This window comes from Medicago sativa, chromosome 6, assembly GCF_051527215.1.
Source record: "Medicago sativa cultivar Bolivia chromosome 6, Bolivia_mono, whole genome shotgun sequence".
In the NCBI taxonomy this organism is placed as follows: Eukaryota; Viridiplantae; Streptophyta; class Magnoliopsida; order Fabales; family Fabaceae; genus Medicago; species Medicago sativa.
In genome coordinates, this window is record NC_140754.1 from 15042713 (window position 1) to 15060078 (window position 17366).

Here is a 17366-nt window from a genome sequence, read left to right on the forward strand (position 1 = left end):
CTTAACATGTACCCTAAGGGCACAAGTTAACATTTTGTTTTCATATTTTAAGATAAATTGATAGTTTTAATAAGGGAATATTTGAAAAAAATAATAAATATATCTAGTAATTTGAGATGAGTATTATATATTTGGACAACCATCTTTTATAAGTAGGTTTATAATATCAGGGAGGGTGTACTTTTTTTTATGGGTTTTATTTAATGAGAAAGGTTGGATCTATAAAAAAAAAAAAAACAAAGGTTAGAATATATACTACATTTGTTTTACTTAATGAAAGGTTAGAATATATCTGGTCCAAATTAGTCTTTTTACTAGATAATTTTGAATTTCAAAATAAAAATATGAATATAGAAGATTAATTTTTCTCAAAAAAGAAATATCAAGTTTTTTTTGCAAGATGACATTAGCAACTAACATCTTTTTTATTTATTAGAGGACATTAGTAACTAAAATCACCTTGCAAAAAATTAGGAAAATGGCGTCTATAGTAGAAGTTTTTTTTCTCTAATTAATACTAATAGTGTGACCACTCACGCTTTTTATGGTAAAAATTGTTTTCTCATGTTTTTCCCATTAGAAAGAAAAGGTCGTTTTATATTAATCACAAGAAAACATTAAAGTTTCGTAAGAAAAAAATGGAAAGAAAGAAAAGCATTGAGTGAAATCTAATTTTTATGGAGGAAAAAAAAAAACTATAACAAAGTAGGAAATGAAAATCATGTGTTCAATGGGAATATTTGACTAAATAAATGATTTTTTATTTCTATATTTTACTGTTGACCTTTCTTTGATTGTGTGAATGATAAATACCATTTATGCGTCCTCGTGAGCTTAGCTGTTGGTATGGACAATGCATAAAATATGTAAGGTCCGGGGTTCAAACTCCGACCACCACACAAAAAAAAAGATACCATTTATGCAGAGAATTTTTTTTTATAAGGCAAGAGCATAATGACATCAATAAAAAAAATATGTGAATTACCAACTATACTCTAATCTTGTGATAATTTTGGTAGAATATTTCTACTAGGAAAAAACCTAGGTAGTGTGTAAATATTTATTTTTCACCAATGCCAAGGTTATGTATCCTGTAACTATTCCACACAAAACACCAAGATTGACATCATAAACCGAGAAGGCATACAAATTGCATTTCACATTAAAATACTGCTTTTGTTCAGACATGCTTATAGCTTATAAATTTAGCCAAAGTATATCAACACAAATTATAAGCAAAATCACCATTTCACATTAAATAACTTTTTTTAACCAATGGTAAGGGCATGTACCCTATTTTAAACCAAAACATCAAAACTGACACCATAAACCAATAGGTCATGCAAATGGCATTTCACATTAAAAATACCACTTTAATTAATCCATTAAATATATAATAACCATACTCATAAATTTTTCTAAATATATTTACACATATTATAACCAAAATCACCAACTCTCTATACATTCATTCTCATGGTGATGACCTAAAAAAATTATTTAAGTCACTCAATATAAAATATCCTTTTAGTACACAAAAAAAGAACATGCTCTTTATACATCAAACCTTCTCAAGAACACAAGGTTTGTTTCTTCCAACATTATAACCTCACACTACTCAAGATATTTTTCTTCTCTCTAGTCAAGTTAAAGTCTCTTTCTTTTGAACAAGTTATCGCATCGCACTCAGCTCCGTCTTTATATACACTTCTCTGAATGGAATGTTAAGCGACAGCAGGGACGCTTGAATTCTGGCGATCCCTGTTGAGGCAATCGAACCCTTCTACTCTAACGGCAGCCGGTTTAAGTCCAAAACTCATCCTAACACATCCACCTTTGCGGGATGCAGAATTTGGAGATGGCAAGCCTGATGGGGATGATGATATAATCTCGTTTCCAAATCGAGCATCCTGGACCAAGGGATTGGCAGCCCTGACCGGTGGAGACACGGAAAAATATGGAGGAGATGAGGCTACATGATTAGCAAACTCGTCCCCGTGACTCTCCTGTTGAAGGAAAAGAATGCAATTAATTAATCGAAGTTTGAAATCGGAGAATATTTAGTGCGTCAAAAGCTATTTTTTGTCGCTTCTAGTCAAACTGAGATTTGGCAACAAAATTAATTTTAATACAACATAATCAAACATACCAAAAATCACATTTACCTACAGGAAAATTACTAATCATATTCAACAAGCGTGGACAGATTCGATGCAAAAATAAACAAACATAACAAAATCATGGTTCTCAGAAGAAAATCACTCTATACTTCCTTAACCGTGCATCAAAACATACACTTGTATAAGTTGTGTTGTCAATTGCAGGTCACAGAAAATAGTGTGTAACCAAAAATCAGAACATTAAAATACTAAAATGATAGGTTTTGTTCCGACTAATAATAAGACGAATCCAACTCTTTTTCTAAGAGAACAAACCATTTAACAAAATCAAAATAAATAAATGTCTTACCAAACAAACCGTGTGTCTTATTAACGAAGGCATTAATGGCCCAAAAACAGTATAAATTAAAGATAACCAGGCAAAAAAGGTATTCCCCAGAATGCGCGGAAAGTGCATAAATGAGAATGACAATGCAAAAACAAAAAGTCGTATCCACTCATCCAAGAATCTCGCAATCCTATTTCATAAAGATAACTGGGCAAATCAGGTATTCGCCAAAATGCACGGAGTAAATGAGAATGTAAATGCAGAACAAAAAGTCATGTCCACTCATCCAAGATTCTCGCAATCGTGTTCGTTAAAAATTAATGCTGCATATGTTGTCAATCATGGAAAGATACATCTTTGTATTAAATAGCTTAATCACACAACAATAGCAATTGTTCAAATTACACTGCACTACTAGGATACCAAGATTATCACACAGACATTTATTTATAATCCTAAGCCTAAATATGAGCTCGACAAATTGTAAAGAAAGTATAACTTACCTTCTCAAAAATCATGTCAAGCAGCTCAGCCGCAGCTTTTGAATCAGAACCCTCAGCTTGTTGACTATGAACAAAAAAAAGAAACAAGTTACAGATCAGCCACCTAAAAGGCATCCAGAACAATATTCAATGTCAATCAAATGATTATTAATAATTACTTGAAATGAAATCTCAATTGTCGCACAGGCACGTTCGACAAGACCCCGACTCGTCGTGGCTTAGGACAAATGAGAGGCTCCTTGTGATCAGTAATGGTAACTGAGCCTCTCATCTCTTCACAAGCTGCAAAGGCGTTCTGCTGAAGACTGTAACGGTTCATCTTCGATGCCAGGTTCTTATTCCACAGTAGAACGCCTAAGAACACAAAACACAACAAAATTATACACTGAAAAATTGTCTATACACAAAAAAATCATATTCAGAAAATGTCACACACACATATAAACATAATTGATAACATACTCACATAAATTTAACACAAAATACAACAAAATCATACTCAGAAAATGTCAAAGATACACATAATTGATAGCAAATTCATATAGATCCATCTACAGAAAATTTCTTAAATTTTCAAAACCTAATAAAAGATTATAACAAATATTTTCCACATTACACTAAAAAACTAAACTTTGAAAGAAATTCAACAACCTTTTTCAATCTTTCACAAATTCACAAAACCTACACAAAAGGGCAACTTAATTTTCACAAATCAGCAACAGATCTAATCTCAAACCTTGAAAAATTCTCAAACTTTTCATCTGGGTCATGAAAAACACTATAAAAACACAACCTTTACATTAAAATCAACCGACAAAACAAAAAAATTTCCATCGCCAAAAATAACAAACATAAAAAATTGTTTTTTTTTGTAACAGATCCTCAATTATCATCCAAAATATATAAAAATAAAAAAAATATTTTCTTTCAATTTTAAAAAGACAACACAACAACATAGTACAAACAATTGAACAGATCTATCCTAGGAAACATGTTATGTTTCACAAACAAGATTCTTAAAAAAAAAAACAGAACAAAAGATGTTACAAACATGGTGAGATCTAAAACATTCAGAGAGAGAGAGAGAGAGAGAGAGAGAGAGAGAGAGACCTTGAGGGAGAGATCAAACAAAGTAGCTGGCTGCTACAAGGAAGGAGAGGAAAAGAAACAAAGCTACTTTGATTCAATTTATATGAGAAAGAAAGTGTAATACTTTGTTGTAGTGAGTGTAAAAAAAAGGGGCAAAACGACACCGTTTGTCTCTATCAAAGTTGATTTTTTTGTCTATTTATTACCCAAATTATACAATGTTTAGTGGACTTACCTTACCATAGTCTTTTGATAGGACCGTATTCAAATCAAGGGCTTGTTTTATAAATGTAATAAATGTGGTTTTCTAGGTAATTTTATATACTAGTCAATATCAATATGTAATTTTGATTTATTGAAAATATTTTTTTATGATTCTTCTTCTTTATGGTCATAATTAGTTTCCTCTATTGCTTTTCTTTTACTTTTTTTTTTTTTTTTAAAGGAAAAGAGCATGCTTATAGCATTTCATTAATAATAAGAGAGTTTATACAACGAGGTACACGATAATAAATATTGGGACTAGCTGATAATGTGGCAACCCCAGCAAGGGTGTGAGCTACCTCATTTGCTTGTCTCCTGTTAAACTCGACCTTAGAGTTTGAGAAGTTTGTGTTAAAGAGACTCTGACATGCTGAAATCACTTGGCCAAATTCTGTAACATCAATCCAACGATGGTTAAAGGCATCTGTTGTAATCTTTGAATCCAAGACGAAATCGACGTTGTCAAATTGCATGTCACTTAGCCATTGTAAGGCATGGAATAAGCCTAGAGCTTCTCCTACGGCAACAGAACACATGGGAGAGATAGATACAGTTTTAGCCAGCACAAATGTTCCTTCGTCATCACGGACACATATGCCAATACCTGTTCTGTTTAACTGATCCGAAAACGAAGCATCAACATTACATTTCAGACGACCTCGTTGTGGCCGCTGCCACCTGACCGAAGCCATATCACTCGTTGTAGCAGAAGAATTTCGTGTTGTACCTGAACCACTTTGTCTTACCGGGATTGTTGTCGTCATCTGATCATTACGAACTGAATTTGTTGAAGTGTTGTTACGACTAGCTGCTGGAATAGTGGCGTTAGCTGCATACCAATCCTCCATAATATGACAAGCTCGATCGACTACATTAGCACAAGTTTCTGTGACATCTTGCCAAAGCTTGATATTTCTATGCTTCCAAAGGCTCCATAGGACAGCTGCAAATCGTTGACTAAATTCTCGTGAAAGTTGATGTAGCAATTCGAAGATGGCATCAGCTGCTGAATTCTTTTCAAGAAACACCTTATGAACTGTATTCCAAAGACCGGTTGTACGCCAAACCTGCACAGTAAAAGGACATTCGAAACAAATATGAGCAAGATCCTCATGTGGGCCATCACAACTCACACAACTTGTGGGACATTGCACTCCTTTATCTTGAAGTCGAACTCTGGTAGGTAAGCACCCACGACACATTCGCCAAAGTAAATTCTTTATTTTTGGCGGCACTTTTAGTCTCCAAATACCAGACCAATATCCCGGCCTCCGAAGGTGAGAAACATCCACCAATTCTTCCATACACAGTCTGTAAGCACTCTTGACGGAATATAAACCATTCTTTTCAGCTTTCCATATTAACCTGTCATCCACCACCTGATCAAGTAACGGTGTTCGAAGAATAGAGTCGGCTATATCAGAACTAAAAACTTGTTGAATTACCTCCTGGTTCCAGCCTTTCGACGAGGTATTCATTAGACTACTCACAGAAAAATTTCTCACAAAGTTTGCCCCGACAATATGTCTGTCTATACGATCCCCATTCAGCAACCATGGTTCATCAAGTATAGATATACTGTGACCAGTACCAACACACCAACGCGCCCCACCGCGTACTATGAAGCGCGCCTTCAAAATACTTCTCCATACATAGCTAGGATTGTGACCCAAATTTGCTGTCAAGTAACTACATGAAGGAAAATACCGAGCCTTGTAAATACGAGAGACAAGAGAATCAGGTTCTGTCTGAAATTTCCAACCTTGTTTTCCTAACATAGCCAGATTAAAAGCAGTCAAATCTTTGAATCCCATACCGCCATGGTTTTTATGCATTGACAGCTTCTCCCAAGACATCCAATGGATACCCCGATTATTGGGCCCCCCATGACCCCACCAAAATGAGTTCATCATCTTCTCAATAGTAGAAATAATAGAAGACGGTAATAGAAAGATACTCATAACATACGACGGTATAGCCTGCAACACAGATTTGATCATGACCTCACGACCTGCTTTAGATAAACATTTACTGCTCCAAGAATTTATCTTATGCCAGACACGGTCCTTAATATATGAAAATACTGCCGTACGGTTCCTCCCGATCATCGAAGGAAGACCTAAGTACTTTCCTGTACCAAGTACAGCCTGAACTCCCAAAATATCAGTGATTGAATTTTTTAAAGCAACAGGAACATTTCTACTATAATATATCTCAGATTTAGGCAAACTAATAGCTTGACCAGATGCTGCTTCATACATTGTGAGAATATTCTGCATCACCTGAGCCTGACGCTCTTCTGCTTTAAAGAAAAGAAAACAATCATCAGCAAATAGTAAATGAGACACTGGTGGCGCACCTCCACAAATGGTTGTACCCCTAATGTCTCCTCTAGACTCAGCAGTTCTGATAAGAGAGGAAAGGCCCTCCGCACAAATAATAAAAAGATAAGGAGAAAGAGGATCCCCTTGTCTCAAACCACGACCTGGAATAACAGGCCCCACCACTTCATTATTAACAAGAACCGAATAATCAGCCGTCTCAACACACATAGTCATCCAATGAATCCACTTATTATTGAACCCCATCTTAAGCATGACCTCCTTTAAATAATCCCAATCCATCATGTCATAAGCCTTACTAATATCAAGTTTAAGTGCAACACAACCATTTGTTCCCCTCGTCTTCGTCTTCATATAGTGAATAACCTCAATAGCTACCATGGCATTGTCCAGGATTGACCTACCCGGAACAAAAGCAGATTGGTTATCACAAATGCACTTAGGTAACACGACTTTCAGTCTATTAGCAAGCACTTTGGAGATAAGTTTATACAGTACGTTACACAAAGCTATAGGGCGCCAATCCTTCATAGTAGTCTGAATGTTACCCTTTGGAATGAGAGCTATATTTGTTGCATTCAAAGAAGCCGGAAACTGACCTGTTTCTAACCACTCACAACAATCCTTAAATATGTCTTCACTACAATTGGACCAGAAATGTTGATAGAACCCTGAGTTATAACCATCAGGACCAGGACATTTGTCTGGGTGCATCGAAAAAATTGCATCTCTAAATTCTTCCTTTGAGAAAGGTGCAGTAAGTAAAGCATTATCAGTGTCAGTAATAGAGTGTCGAATGACATCCACCACAGGTGTGGTATTACTGATCTTTTTTTGAAATAAATCCACAAAGTAGTTCTTTGCTAAATTACTCATTCCAGGATTATCAGTAACTTTGACACCTTGATCATTTTCTAGAGAGAGAATGTGATTTACCTTTTTTCTAGCAGTAGCAGAGGCATGAAAAAATTTTGTATTTCGGTCTCCTTCCTTATACCAATGAGTTTTTGCCCGTTGACGCCAATATGCATCCTCTTGCATTAGTAACTTGGCCATCTGTTTACGCAAGGACAACAACTGAACTTGATCTGCACCTGTGTTATTAATACGAGAAAGGCATAGCTTTTTGCGACAATCATCAATATCTTTCTTCAATTTGTTACAATGCTCCCGACTCCAAGAATGAATATCCTCTGCACACCTGTTGAGACGGGTAATGACCGTATGGTCATTATGCAACAACCAACTGTCTTTCAACATATCATCAAATCCTGGTTCAAGCTTCCAAGAATTTTCAAACCGAAAACTACGGTGACCACGAGGAGGCCGAACAACAGGAGAACGATCAAGTAGGATTGGGTAGTGATCCGATGCTGGAGCAACAAGATTTTCTAGTTTGGCACTAGGGAAGAGGTCAAACCAAGCATTATTAGCTAGTGCTCTATCAAGTCTTTCTTCAACCGCACGAGGGGTGCCTAAACTCTTAAACCAAGTAAACGGATAACCCTCAACCGGAACATCAGATAAGCCAGAATCCATAACAGCCTGACGGAAGCCATTAATCAACCAGTTAGAACGATTCGTCCTACCACGTTTCTCACTCGCATCCATGATATCGTTGAAATCACCAAAAATGCACCAAGGACGAGAGGACTGTTGAGACAACTGCCGAAGAAAATCCCAAGCAGCCCGTCTCCTACCCCCATTAGGATAACCATAGTAACCTGTCAGTTGCCAACTGCCTTTTTCATCATCTAAAATTTCAACAGTAATATGATTGTTCGAATAATCAATGACTTGACAATTAACAGAAGATCGCCAATAAAGAGCCAAACCACCACCTCTACCAATACGATCAACAGAAAAACAAGCATCAAAACCAAGAAGGTAGCGAAATTCTTCAATTTTATTTCGGTGTACTAGTGTCTCACTTAAGAAGAGGATAGTCGGATTGTAGTACCGAACAAGATATTTTATGTTAGGAACTGCGTTCGGGTTACCCAACCCCCGGCAGTTCCAACTAATGACACTCATAATTCACCCCAAAAAATAGAAATCACCCTTTTTCCCCAAGGCAAAACTTAACAGCAACCGTTAACACAATGGACGAAACAAACAAGCAAAGGAAGGAATGCCGTAATCAACAACCGTTATCACAAAGTTGATAACCCAAAGGAAGCAAATAAATGTATCAAAGTGCCTAAAGGTAACAATTGATGCAATATTGTAAAAGTCAAAACGGTGATGTAATGATGATAATGATAGGAGATCAAAACAAATGGAAAAAGGGTGTAATTAAATTGAAACAACAAACTAGGAATGGTAGAGAGATTGATTATACAAAAATCAAAAAGGGGAAGACATAAACACCAGAAAACTAACGTTCAGGATAAGTATCTCACTGAACGAACGCAACAACACTCACAAGGGCGGCGACAAGGAGAGTAACCATGGGAGAGAAAAAAAAGGTGTTCGATAACTTATTTGACTACACTAAATTGGAAGCCATGGAATCAGAAGAAAAAACTTCTCACAAGGAGAGAATAACAATAACTACTTCTCACCAAATATGGGAGAGAATAACAATAACTACTTCTCACCAAAGATGGGAGAGAATCAACAAAAAGAAACCAGCGTGAAAGAGGGTTGAATCGGCGATGAAACGAAGTGAACAGAAGCAAGAAGGAATGAAAACTGGATGAAAGGAGGCGACTCTAAAACCTAGCCGGGAAGAGTTTTCAATCGCATGGCAGAAAGGTTTTCAATCGCATCTTCCGCCATATACATCTTTGCTTTTCTTTTACTTGAATATCTAGAATTCTTGTTTATTTTTTTTACTCAGGAACTACATCTCTTAAATCGATCAATTTAAAAAAAAAAACACTTTAAATTTATAAATAAATGCTAAGGTTTTTTTTCAAATTCAAATGTCCGAGCTTACAAAATGTTATTTGATTGGTGAGACTGTATGTGAGAAACATGTATGATATGATGAGAGACAGCAAGAAGGTTACCATCGACCATTTTAGAATAATTGGTAATCATCATTTGAGAATCACTCAATTTAGTCTACACTTTGTTTGTTTCAGTATAGAGATAGACTTGTGTTAGTACGTATAAAACTCTCGAGTTTGAATAGTGGTTACCACGAATTAAATTGTGTATCAAGAAACAAATTCTAGAATTGGAACCCTTGGAGAACATCTTTAGGGTTTCATGATGGGGAAAGTCTGATTAAATAGTTATTGATACAAGTTTGAGTATGAAGGGTTTTATATTATTTGCACTACATATGGTGTAATCGACATCATGGTAGATATTGTATCACATTACGAATTATGTAAAACTAGGGATGAATCAACTGTGAAACATCAAATACATGCATAATGGAAGAGACGTTGTTGAACAAAACAACACTTCTAGCAAGTAAAATCAAGAAATTTGTTTGAGGATCAGTGGGTGTTGCAGAATGGAGGAAAAATGTATTATCATTGGTTGATTTTAACATGTAGAAAACGACAATCAAATGAACCAATGATTTCGAAAGAAGCCAATTTATATTCCACAAATGCATAATGATTGACCGATTATAACGTGCAGAAATCGGCAACCAAATTGAATAAATGATTTCCATAATCCGACAATTTTTTTTGGACCTGGGCTATTAAAGACAACGATATTTCGTTGAAAAAGGTATATCAAATCATATGGAAGTAAGTTAGCATTGATGCCGCAACAATTTCATTACTTAGTTTGTGGCGTTTACTTTTCAATAATTGGTAACTATAAATTAGAATTCAATATAAAACCCAATATTTACGCGAATATGTTAATTTGTGTGGCAATCTTATAACAAAAGTTTATGCACATCTGCCTTTGCTTAAACATTGAGATGATTGACATGGTTGTTTTACAACATTGTCCCAAATCCATTACAACACGACAATTGTGAGTATAGCAGCAAAAATTTCTTCTTTCCTTCTAACTTATCGAGAACATATTGGTTCTTGACCTATATATCGAATCTCTTCAAAACATATTCCCCTCTAACGATTGAATGAGGTAAATATAAATATCTCTATTAGGGCTATGTGAGTCTTAATGAGTTCTAAACAAAATTCATTGGTAAACAAAGTCACATGCAACATCTGAACCTAACACATACAATTATGAGGTCTCAGATTCAAACTAGGATGAAGGTGTCCAGTCTAACGATATTAACATTGTCAACAAATGACTTCCTAACTTTAGATTGTGACGTAATCTCTTTACCCTAACTTTTTATTCTAAAACAAAGACTAATTAATATAAGGTGTGTCTTGATCGGAATAATGAGGGTTTGGGGGTTCATAGAATTAGGGATTTTAATCTTTCTTTGTTACGTAAATGGTGTCAGAGGATGCATGTGGACCAAAGGGTTGTGGTTAAGGTGTTTGTGGCTCGATATGGGTGGGAGGGATGTCATGTGAAGGAGGGTGGGGAAAAATTTCCGTTCGATGGGAAAGATGTTATGAGGGTTAGAAAAGGTGACATGATGGGGATTGGAAATTAGTATGATGAAAACTTGGTTAGAGTAGTGGGAAATGGGACTAAAACTCATTTTTGGTTAGACCCTTGGCTGAAGGGGGCCTTTATGTTCTAGATTTAGTAGGTTATTTTATTTAATTGATAATCCTTCTATGTCAGTGGAGGAGATGTTTAGTCCAGGCTAGGAATCTGCGGGTGATGGATGGAGGTGGCGTATAAGGCTTTTTGCTAGGGTGAATGAGAAAGTGGATGAATGTAGCGAGGTTTGGTCTAATATTATTTTTGTAGGATAACATTCCAAATGGTCTAGATCAGCAACTTGATCTAGGTGTTGGTTATTGTGTTAAATATGTTTATCAAAGGTTAACTCATGTGGTGGTGGCGGAACCATTTTCTCTAACATATATTATGTGAATTCCATGTAAGCATCTATGTTTGCATGTCGACTTTTGAACCATAGAATTCTAGCTAAAGATAATTTGTTGTATCGTGGAATTTTGCATGATAAAAATATAATATATTTATAAGAGGCAAAAACTTATTTATCCTTAAACTAAAAAAATTTGAATTTCCAATCTTTGCTTCGAAGGTTGCGGGTCTAACAAATTTGTTGATAATTTTTTTTTATTGTGATTGGTTTAGTAATATTTGGATCTCATTCTAAATTGGATCGTCATTTCTAGTGTACTTTCCTTTTATGTTTCTGATCACTCCACTTGGTTTTATGGTTTGGTTGTGGGCTCTAATATGTTTCAATATGGCTTAATATGGTTTGACTTACTTGTGTTTGGAGTATTTGAAATGAAATGAACACTCATGTTTCCCATGATGTGGAGAGTTCAATTCATTGGATTTTTTTATAAGGCGAAACTAATGAATTTTTGTGGCTTAAAGTTAAGTTTTGTAATTTATCTTTTGATTTACATGTTTGGTGAGTAAATTTATTGGTGTGTCTCAAGATTCTTACTTAGTGTTTTTTTTTTGTCTGTTTATCCTGTTTGACTTTGTGATTCTTATGTTCGACTTTTTCTTTGTTATTCCTAGCTTCTTATGTTTTTTTTTTGACAAAAAGCACTTCTTATGTTTGAATGGCAAGTGCTTAATTTACATCCTTTAACCTTCTTAAAATAAATAGTTAAGAGACAAAAATATAATTGAAAAATATAATTAATGTTTTTTACATAGCAAGAGAACAAATTTTATAAGGCATGCTTGTTTAAAGGATATATTTTTTTAGCTTCATTTAATTTTTGCCTTTTAATTACAAGAAAGTCACTTTTGATTTATACTACTCCCTCCATCTCAAAATGGTTACATCTTTAATATTTTTTCTATATCTTAAAATAATTGTCACTTTAAAATATCAATGTAGCATTTATTATTTTTTTTCCACTATTATACACTTATTTATTGAATTGCATCCATCGTTACTACTCCACTAACTACAATCAATAAGAGTATTTCAATAAATGACACTAATTTTACTATTAAAATCAACACAATTAATTATTTTCTTAAAAATCGTACACAAACCTTAAACGACTATTATTTTAAGATGGAGCAAGTATTATTTTTCATTTCTAGTTTTTGTTCCAATAAATAAAATAATATTTTCTTTGTTTCTTATACAAATCCATGAAAACATTAAAAAAATAAAGAAAAAACAAAACAATAATTTTATAACTTTAAATAATAATGTTAATAAATAGACCCAAAATTTTCAATTTTCTTGTTTTGACTTGAATGACAATGACATCATTTTTTAGAGGGCAATATGATTTTTTTTTAACTATTTTATTGGTGTGAATTATCGGTTAAAGTTAAAGCAAACTATTAAATTGGTCATTGTGTTTGTAAGAGACTCTAAAATTAGTCTCGTGCTCTATTAATATTTTAAACTAGTCCCTTTCTTTGTCAAAAGTTTTTCAATCTGGTCCCTTGTCATGTGAGGAAAACATAAAGACAGAGACTAAATTGAGAAACTTTTAACAAAGATAGAGACTAATTTGAAATATTAATAGAGTCGGGGACTAATTTAAGAATCTCTTAAAAAGAGATAGACCAAATTAGTGATTTACTCATTAAAGTTATCTACGATGAATTTTTAATGAAAAATTTAACCAATCAGTTTTAATAAGATATTCTTTTCCAATAATATTTTTTTAGATGTAACACTTGAACACGAGATTTTGACTCATTTGAAGAGAAATACCCACTGTAAAAACACTTAAATAAAATAAATAGAAGTTGTTTAGATTTTTTTTTGTGTTAAAAATAATTTCATTAACGAAAGTCTGGCAATAAATCAAATGCCAAGACTGCAGAAATACAAGGCGGAGTTTCTTCGACCCATATACAATCTAAATTCTTAAGAGCATATTTAGCTAAATAATGAGCAGCTTGGTTGGCTTCACGCCTAACATGCAAAAAATTTAAAATACGAAAACTACCCTTAAAACTAATGCAATCTCGAATAATAGAGCCAACATAGTTGGAAGATTGTTGGTGAGTATTCAACGCTGAAACCACATTAGAAGCATCTGATTATGCTATAAGATTCAGAAAAGACATGTCTTTTGCAAATTCCAAACCCTTCCGCATAGCTAAGGCTTCTGCAACCTCTGAATCTGGTAATGAAAAAACTTGCCAAGAACTAGCACCAACCACAACACCTTCATTATCTCTCACCAAAACACCAATACCCCACTTATCACCCTCTATCGGACCTGCTGCATCAACATTAAGCTTATAAAAACCACTAAAAGGAGGTGTCCAATGAACATCAGATATTGGCAAAGTTGAACCTCCACTTAGTGTCTCCACCAATCCCGTACTAGCACTCTTAAAATTCACAATAGATCTTTGTGCCTTTTGAATAGTGGCAGCCACATCAACATCAGTCCCCTCAAAACATTTCTTATTTCTAGCACACCATATCTCATAACACAATGCCAGAACATGGACTATAATATCCTCATCGACATCAATAATATTTTCCTCTAGCCACTTATGAAAAGCAACATACCTGGAATCATGCGAATTAAATACCACACCTAAAGAGGAAGCAAACCATATCTGCTTTGACCAATGACACTCCATAAAGAGGTGTGAAATCGTCTCATTATGTTCCCCACAAAGAACACACAATGGATCGCTACTTATTCCTCTTTTAAATAGAAGTTGTTTAGATGAGTAAAGAAAATGTTGGTAAAAATATTACGAGTTTAATGACTATGATGAAATCAAACTAATATTATATGAATAGTGTTTTTAAGCTTTATCAAAGAATTTAATTTGTATTAATTGTCACCGTAGTATATTTTACACATGCATACAATCATGTGATGTGTTCACATAATTTCTAATATTCATTTTTTTTAAGGAATAATTTCTAATATTCATTAAATAGCACAATAGTATATAATTAAATATAAAATTTCAGACGACTTTTAAGATTGTCGACTGACCCCATAAACTAACACATGTTTTTTCGGTGTGTTTGCTCCACACTCGTATGTTTTTCGGAAAACTTTCCGAAATATCACCCATCCAAAAAGCACGATCTCAAGATCTTCCTCATTCCAATGTGATTTAGTTTTGTCTTAAAACGGTCAAAAACCACACATAATTATACGTTGTGTACGAGCGATCACTCCCCGTTTTACATCCAACAATACAAACAAAGCTCTTTATCAAAATAGAAATATTTTATAAAATTAATCAAGAAAAAGCAATTCATAGTAATAATGACTAATGACGATAGCTTGAATAGTACTTCAATTGTTAGAGACAAAAAAACCATTTAACTTTTGAAGAATTAGTGGCATGATTAACATTTGTGCTAGTTGTAAAGCAAACACTTCAAGAAATATACACACATTTTCTTCAAAAAAAAAAAAAAGAAATATACACACATCATAGACCCAACAAATCTACATATCTAAGCTGGCCTCCATGAACTCATATAGTTATAATTTCACTTTGACTTTTCAATCGAAATGAAGTCATCAAGATTCAAGAACTATATTTTTTTTGTGAAAGTATAAGAGGAATCTATTCGTATGTTGATTTTATAAACATGCGCGTGATTTACGCATAAAAATGGGGGTGCAAATTGACGAAATCTTCAATTGTCACACTTCACTTTAGACTTGCTATCATTTATGTTATGACACGTACTATGGTTTCTTTTTTAAGCCGAACACTTGGTACACATTCAACATGTCAAACTTATATATTACTCTAGGCAAAATAGACATTAACATGTTTTATCTTTCCGTTTTTATTCATGTAAGTTACAAATGCAAATTTCAGCAACCGAACTCAACTAATAAATGTTGAAATTGTTAGACTAGATGTTGTGACATGTAACCCATATTCAAACTCAAAATATTCACTTATACGTGTGAGTTTTCAAGTTAATCGGGTCATTGAGTTTGTTCTTGCATCCGTTGAAATTGTCTGACTTTGTCCATGTCATGTAGAGATGTGAGTTGAGAGGGTGTAAGAACAAAATCAATGATCAAATTAACTCAAAATTTGAATCCAAACTAATCACATATTTTATTTTTTTATTTTTTTATGTTTGTGTGAACCTTAGCAAAGTCAATTAAATCTAATCTGTCCTCGTGAGTTTAGCTCAGTTGGTTGGGACAATGCATAAAATATGTAAGGTCCGGGTTCAAACCTCGACCACTACCAAAAAAAAAAAATCTAATCTCTATGATTAGATATCAGTTTTTTTTTTTGTCAAGTAATATAATAGCTATAAATTCACCTCTTAAGATTAATAAATGGAGTGATATAAGTTTAAACTTTGATCCCTGCATATATTATATAATAATATAATATTCATACAAACCGAGTCAAGCTCAGACAGACTTGGGTTGCCAGACCTACTTGGTCACCTTCTCTTTTCAAAATGTTTTGAATCTATCGGCCTTGGAAAACGATACCATAAGTCCATAACCATATCCATAGTTGGAAAGATGTATGTGTCGCAATCCCTTTATCGATTAACTTAAATATTTCATATCTTTTGAACAACTTTTTGAAAGACTATGAAATTATTCGTTGATTGATTATAAGAGTTATTGCATTTCATATATCTCTTTCCATTGATCTCCTTAGTTAAAGAAATTTTATGACCATCTTGTAGTTAAATCTACTTATCTTAAAGCAAATAATCAAATATATGTCCTTCCCTTTGGCTGGCTTCAACGTAAGATGAGGATGCATTCCATTCATGGTCATTGATGCATATTCTGCATCAGGAAGTTGGACTAAACATTTTCCAACCTTCTTTTTGAACCTTTCAGTCAAGTATGCATTTGACTCATCCACTTGTTTTAAATTCAATATACTGATTGTTATAAATTTCGGATAAGATTAGTAAAATCGATCATGGAAACATATTCCCTTGTCTACCCATGTCTGTATTGAGTTTGGTGGGAGAGCGGAATACCATGTAAACATTGTTCTACTCAACGATAAATGGAACAACTATAACTTGTGGAATTCATTCTAGTTTCCCTAACTACACTGCATAGTAAAACTTCCAATATGCTTCGGAATTGGATCCCACATTGTAACTGCGTTAACGCAGTAACAACTATGACCGTTAGGGGTGGGAACAGGCCAGGCCGTCCGACAGGGGCCTACGGCCTAACCTATTTAAAGCCTAGCTCGGCCCAACTCGTTTATTAACAAGTCCAGGCTCAAGCTTTTTATAAGGCCTATTTAATTAAACAGACCAGGCTAAGGCTTGCGAAAAAGCCTATTAAGCCCATCAGGCCGGCCTATTAAGCTTTTCATATCTAATATATCTTCCATTGTTGATATTTTTAAAGTTTTTTTTCTTCATAAACACAAGTCTTTATATGATTGGTTATTTAGTAGCTGATATATTGGTGTGATTATACCTTCGTAAGAATTCATTATTTAGTAGCAAACATATTTGTGTGCTTTAGGCCTTAATAAGTTTTGGCCTATTTAGGATTAGGCTTACATGTGTTGTCAGGCCTTAGCATAAAATAGGCTTTTAAATAGGCTTTCAGGCTTCATCAGGCCTTTAAAAAGGCCAGGCCTCGAAAATGAGCTTATGATAGGTAATAGGCCAGGCTCAGGCCTATAATTTTTGAAGTATGCCAGACTTAGGCCTTACAAAGCCCGGCCCGACCTAGCCCATTTCCAC

General features: G+C 34.2%; 1 protein-coding gene across 1 annotated transcript; it reads right to left on the reverse strand.

The window, feature by feature from the left end:
* Positions 1-1352: 1352 nt before the first annotated feature.
* Positions 1353-4108, reverse strand: LOC146913122 (uncharacterized). Its single transcript, XM_085716377.1, has 4 exons — positions 4062-4108; positions 3110-3305; positions 2952-3015; positions 1353-2006 (listed from the first exon to the last, which is right to left on the reverse strand). The coding sequence occupies exons 2-4, from the start codon at positions 3268-3270 to the stop codon at positions 1725-1727; spliced, it is 507 nt and encodes a 168-aa protein (XP_085572503.1). The 5' UTR covers positions 3271-3305; positions 4062-4108; the 3' UTR covers positions 1353-1724.
* Positions 4109-17366: the final 13258 nt, after the last annotated feature.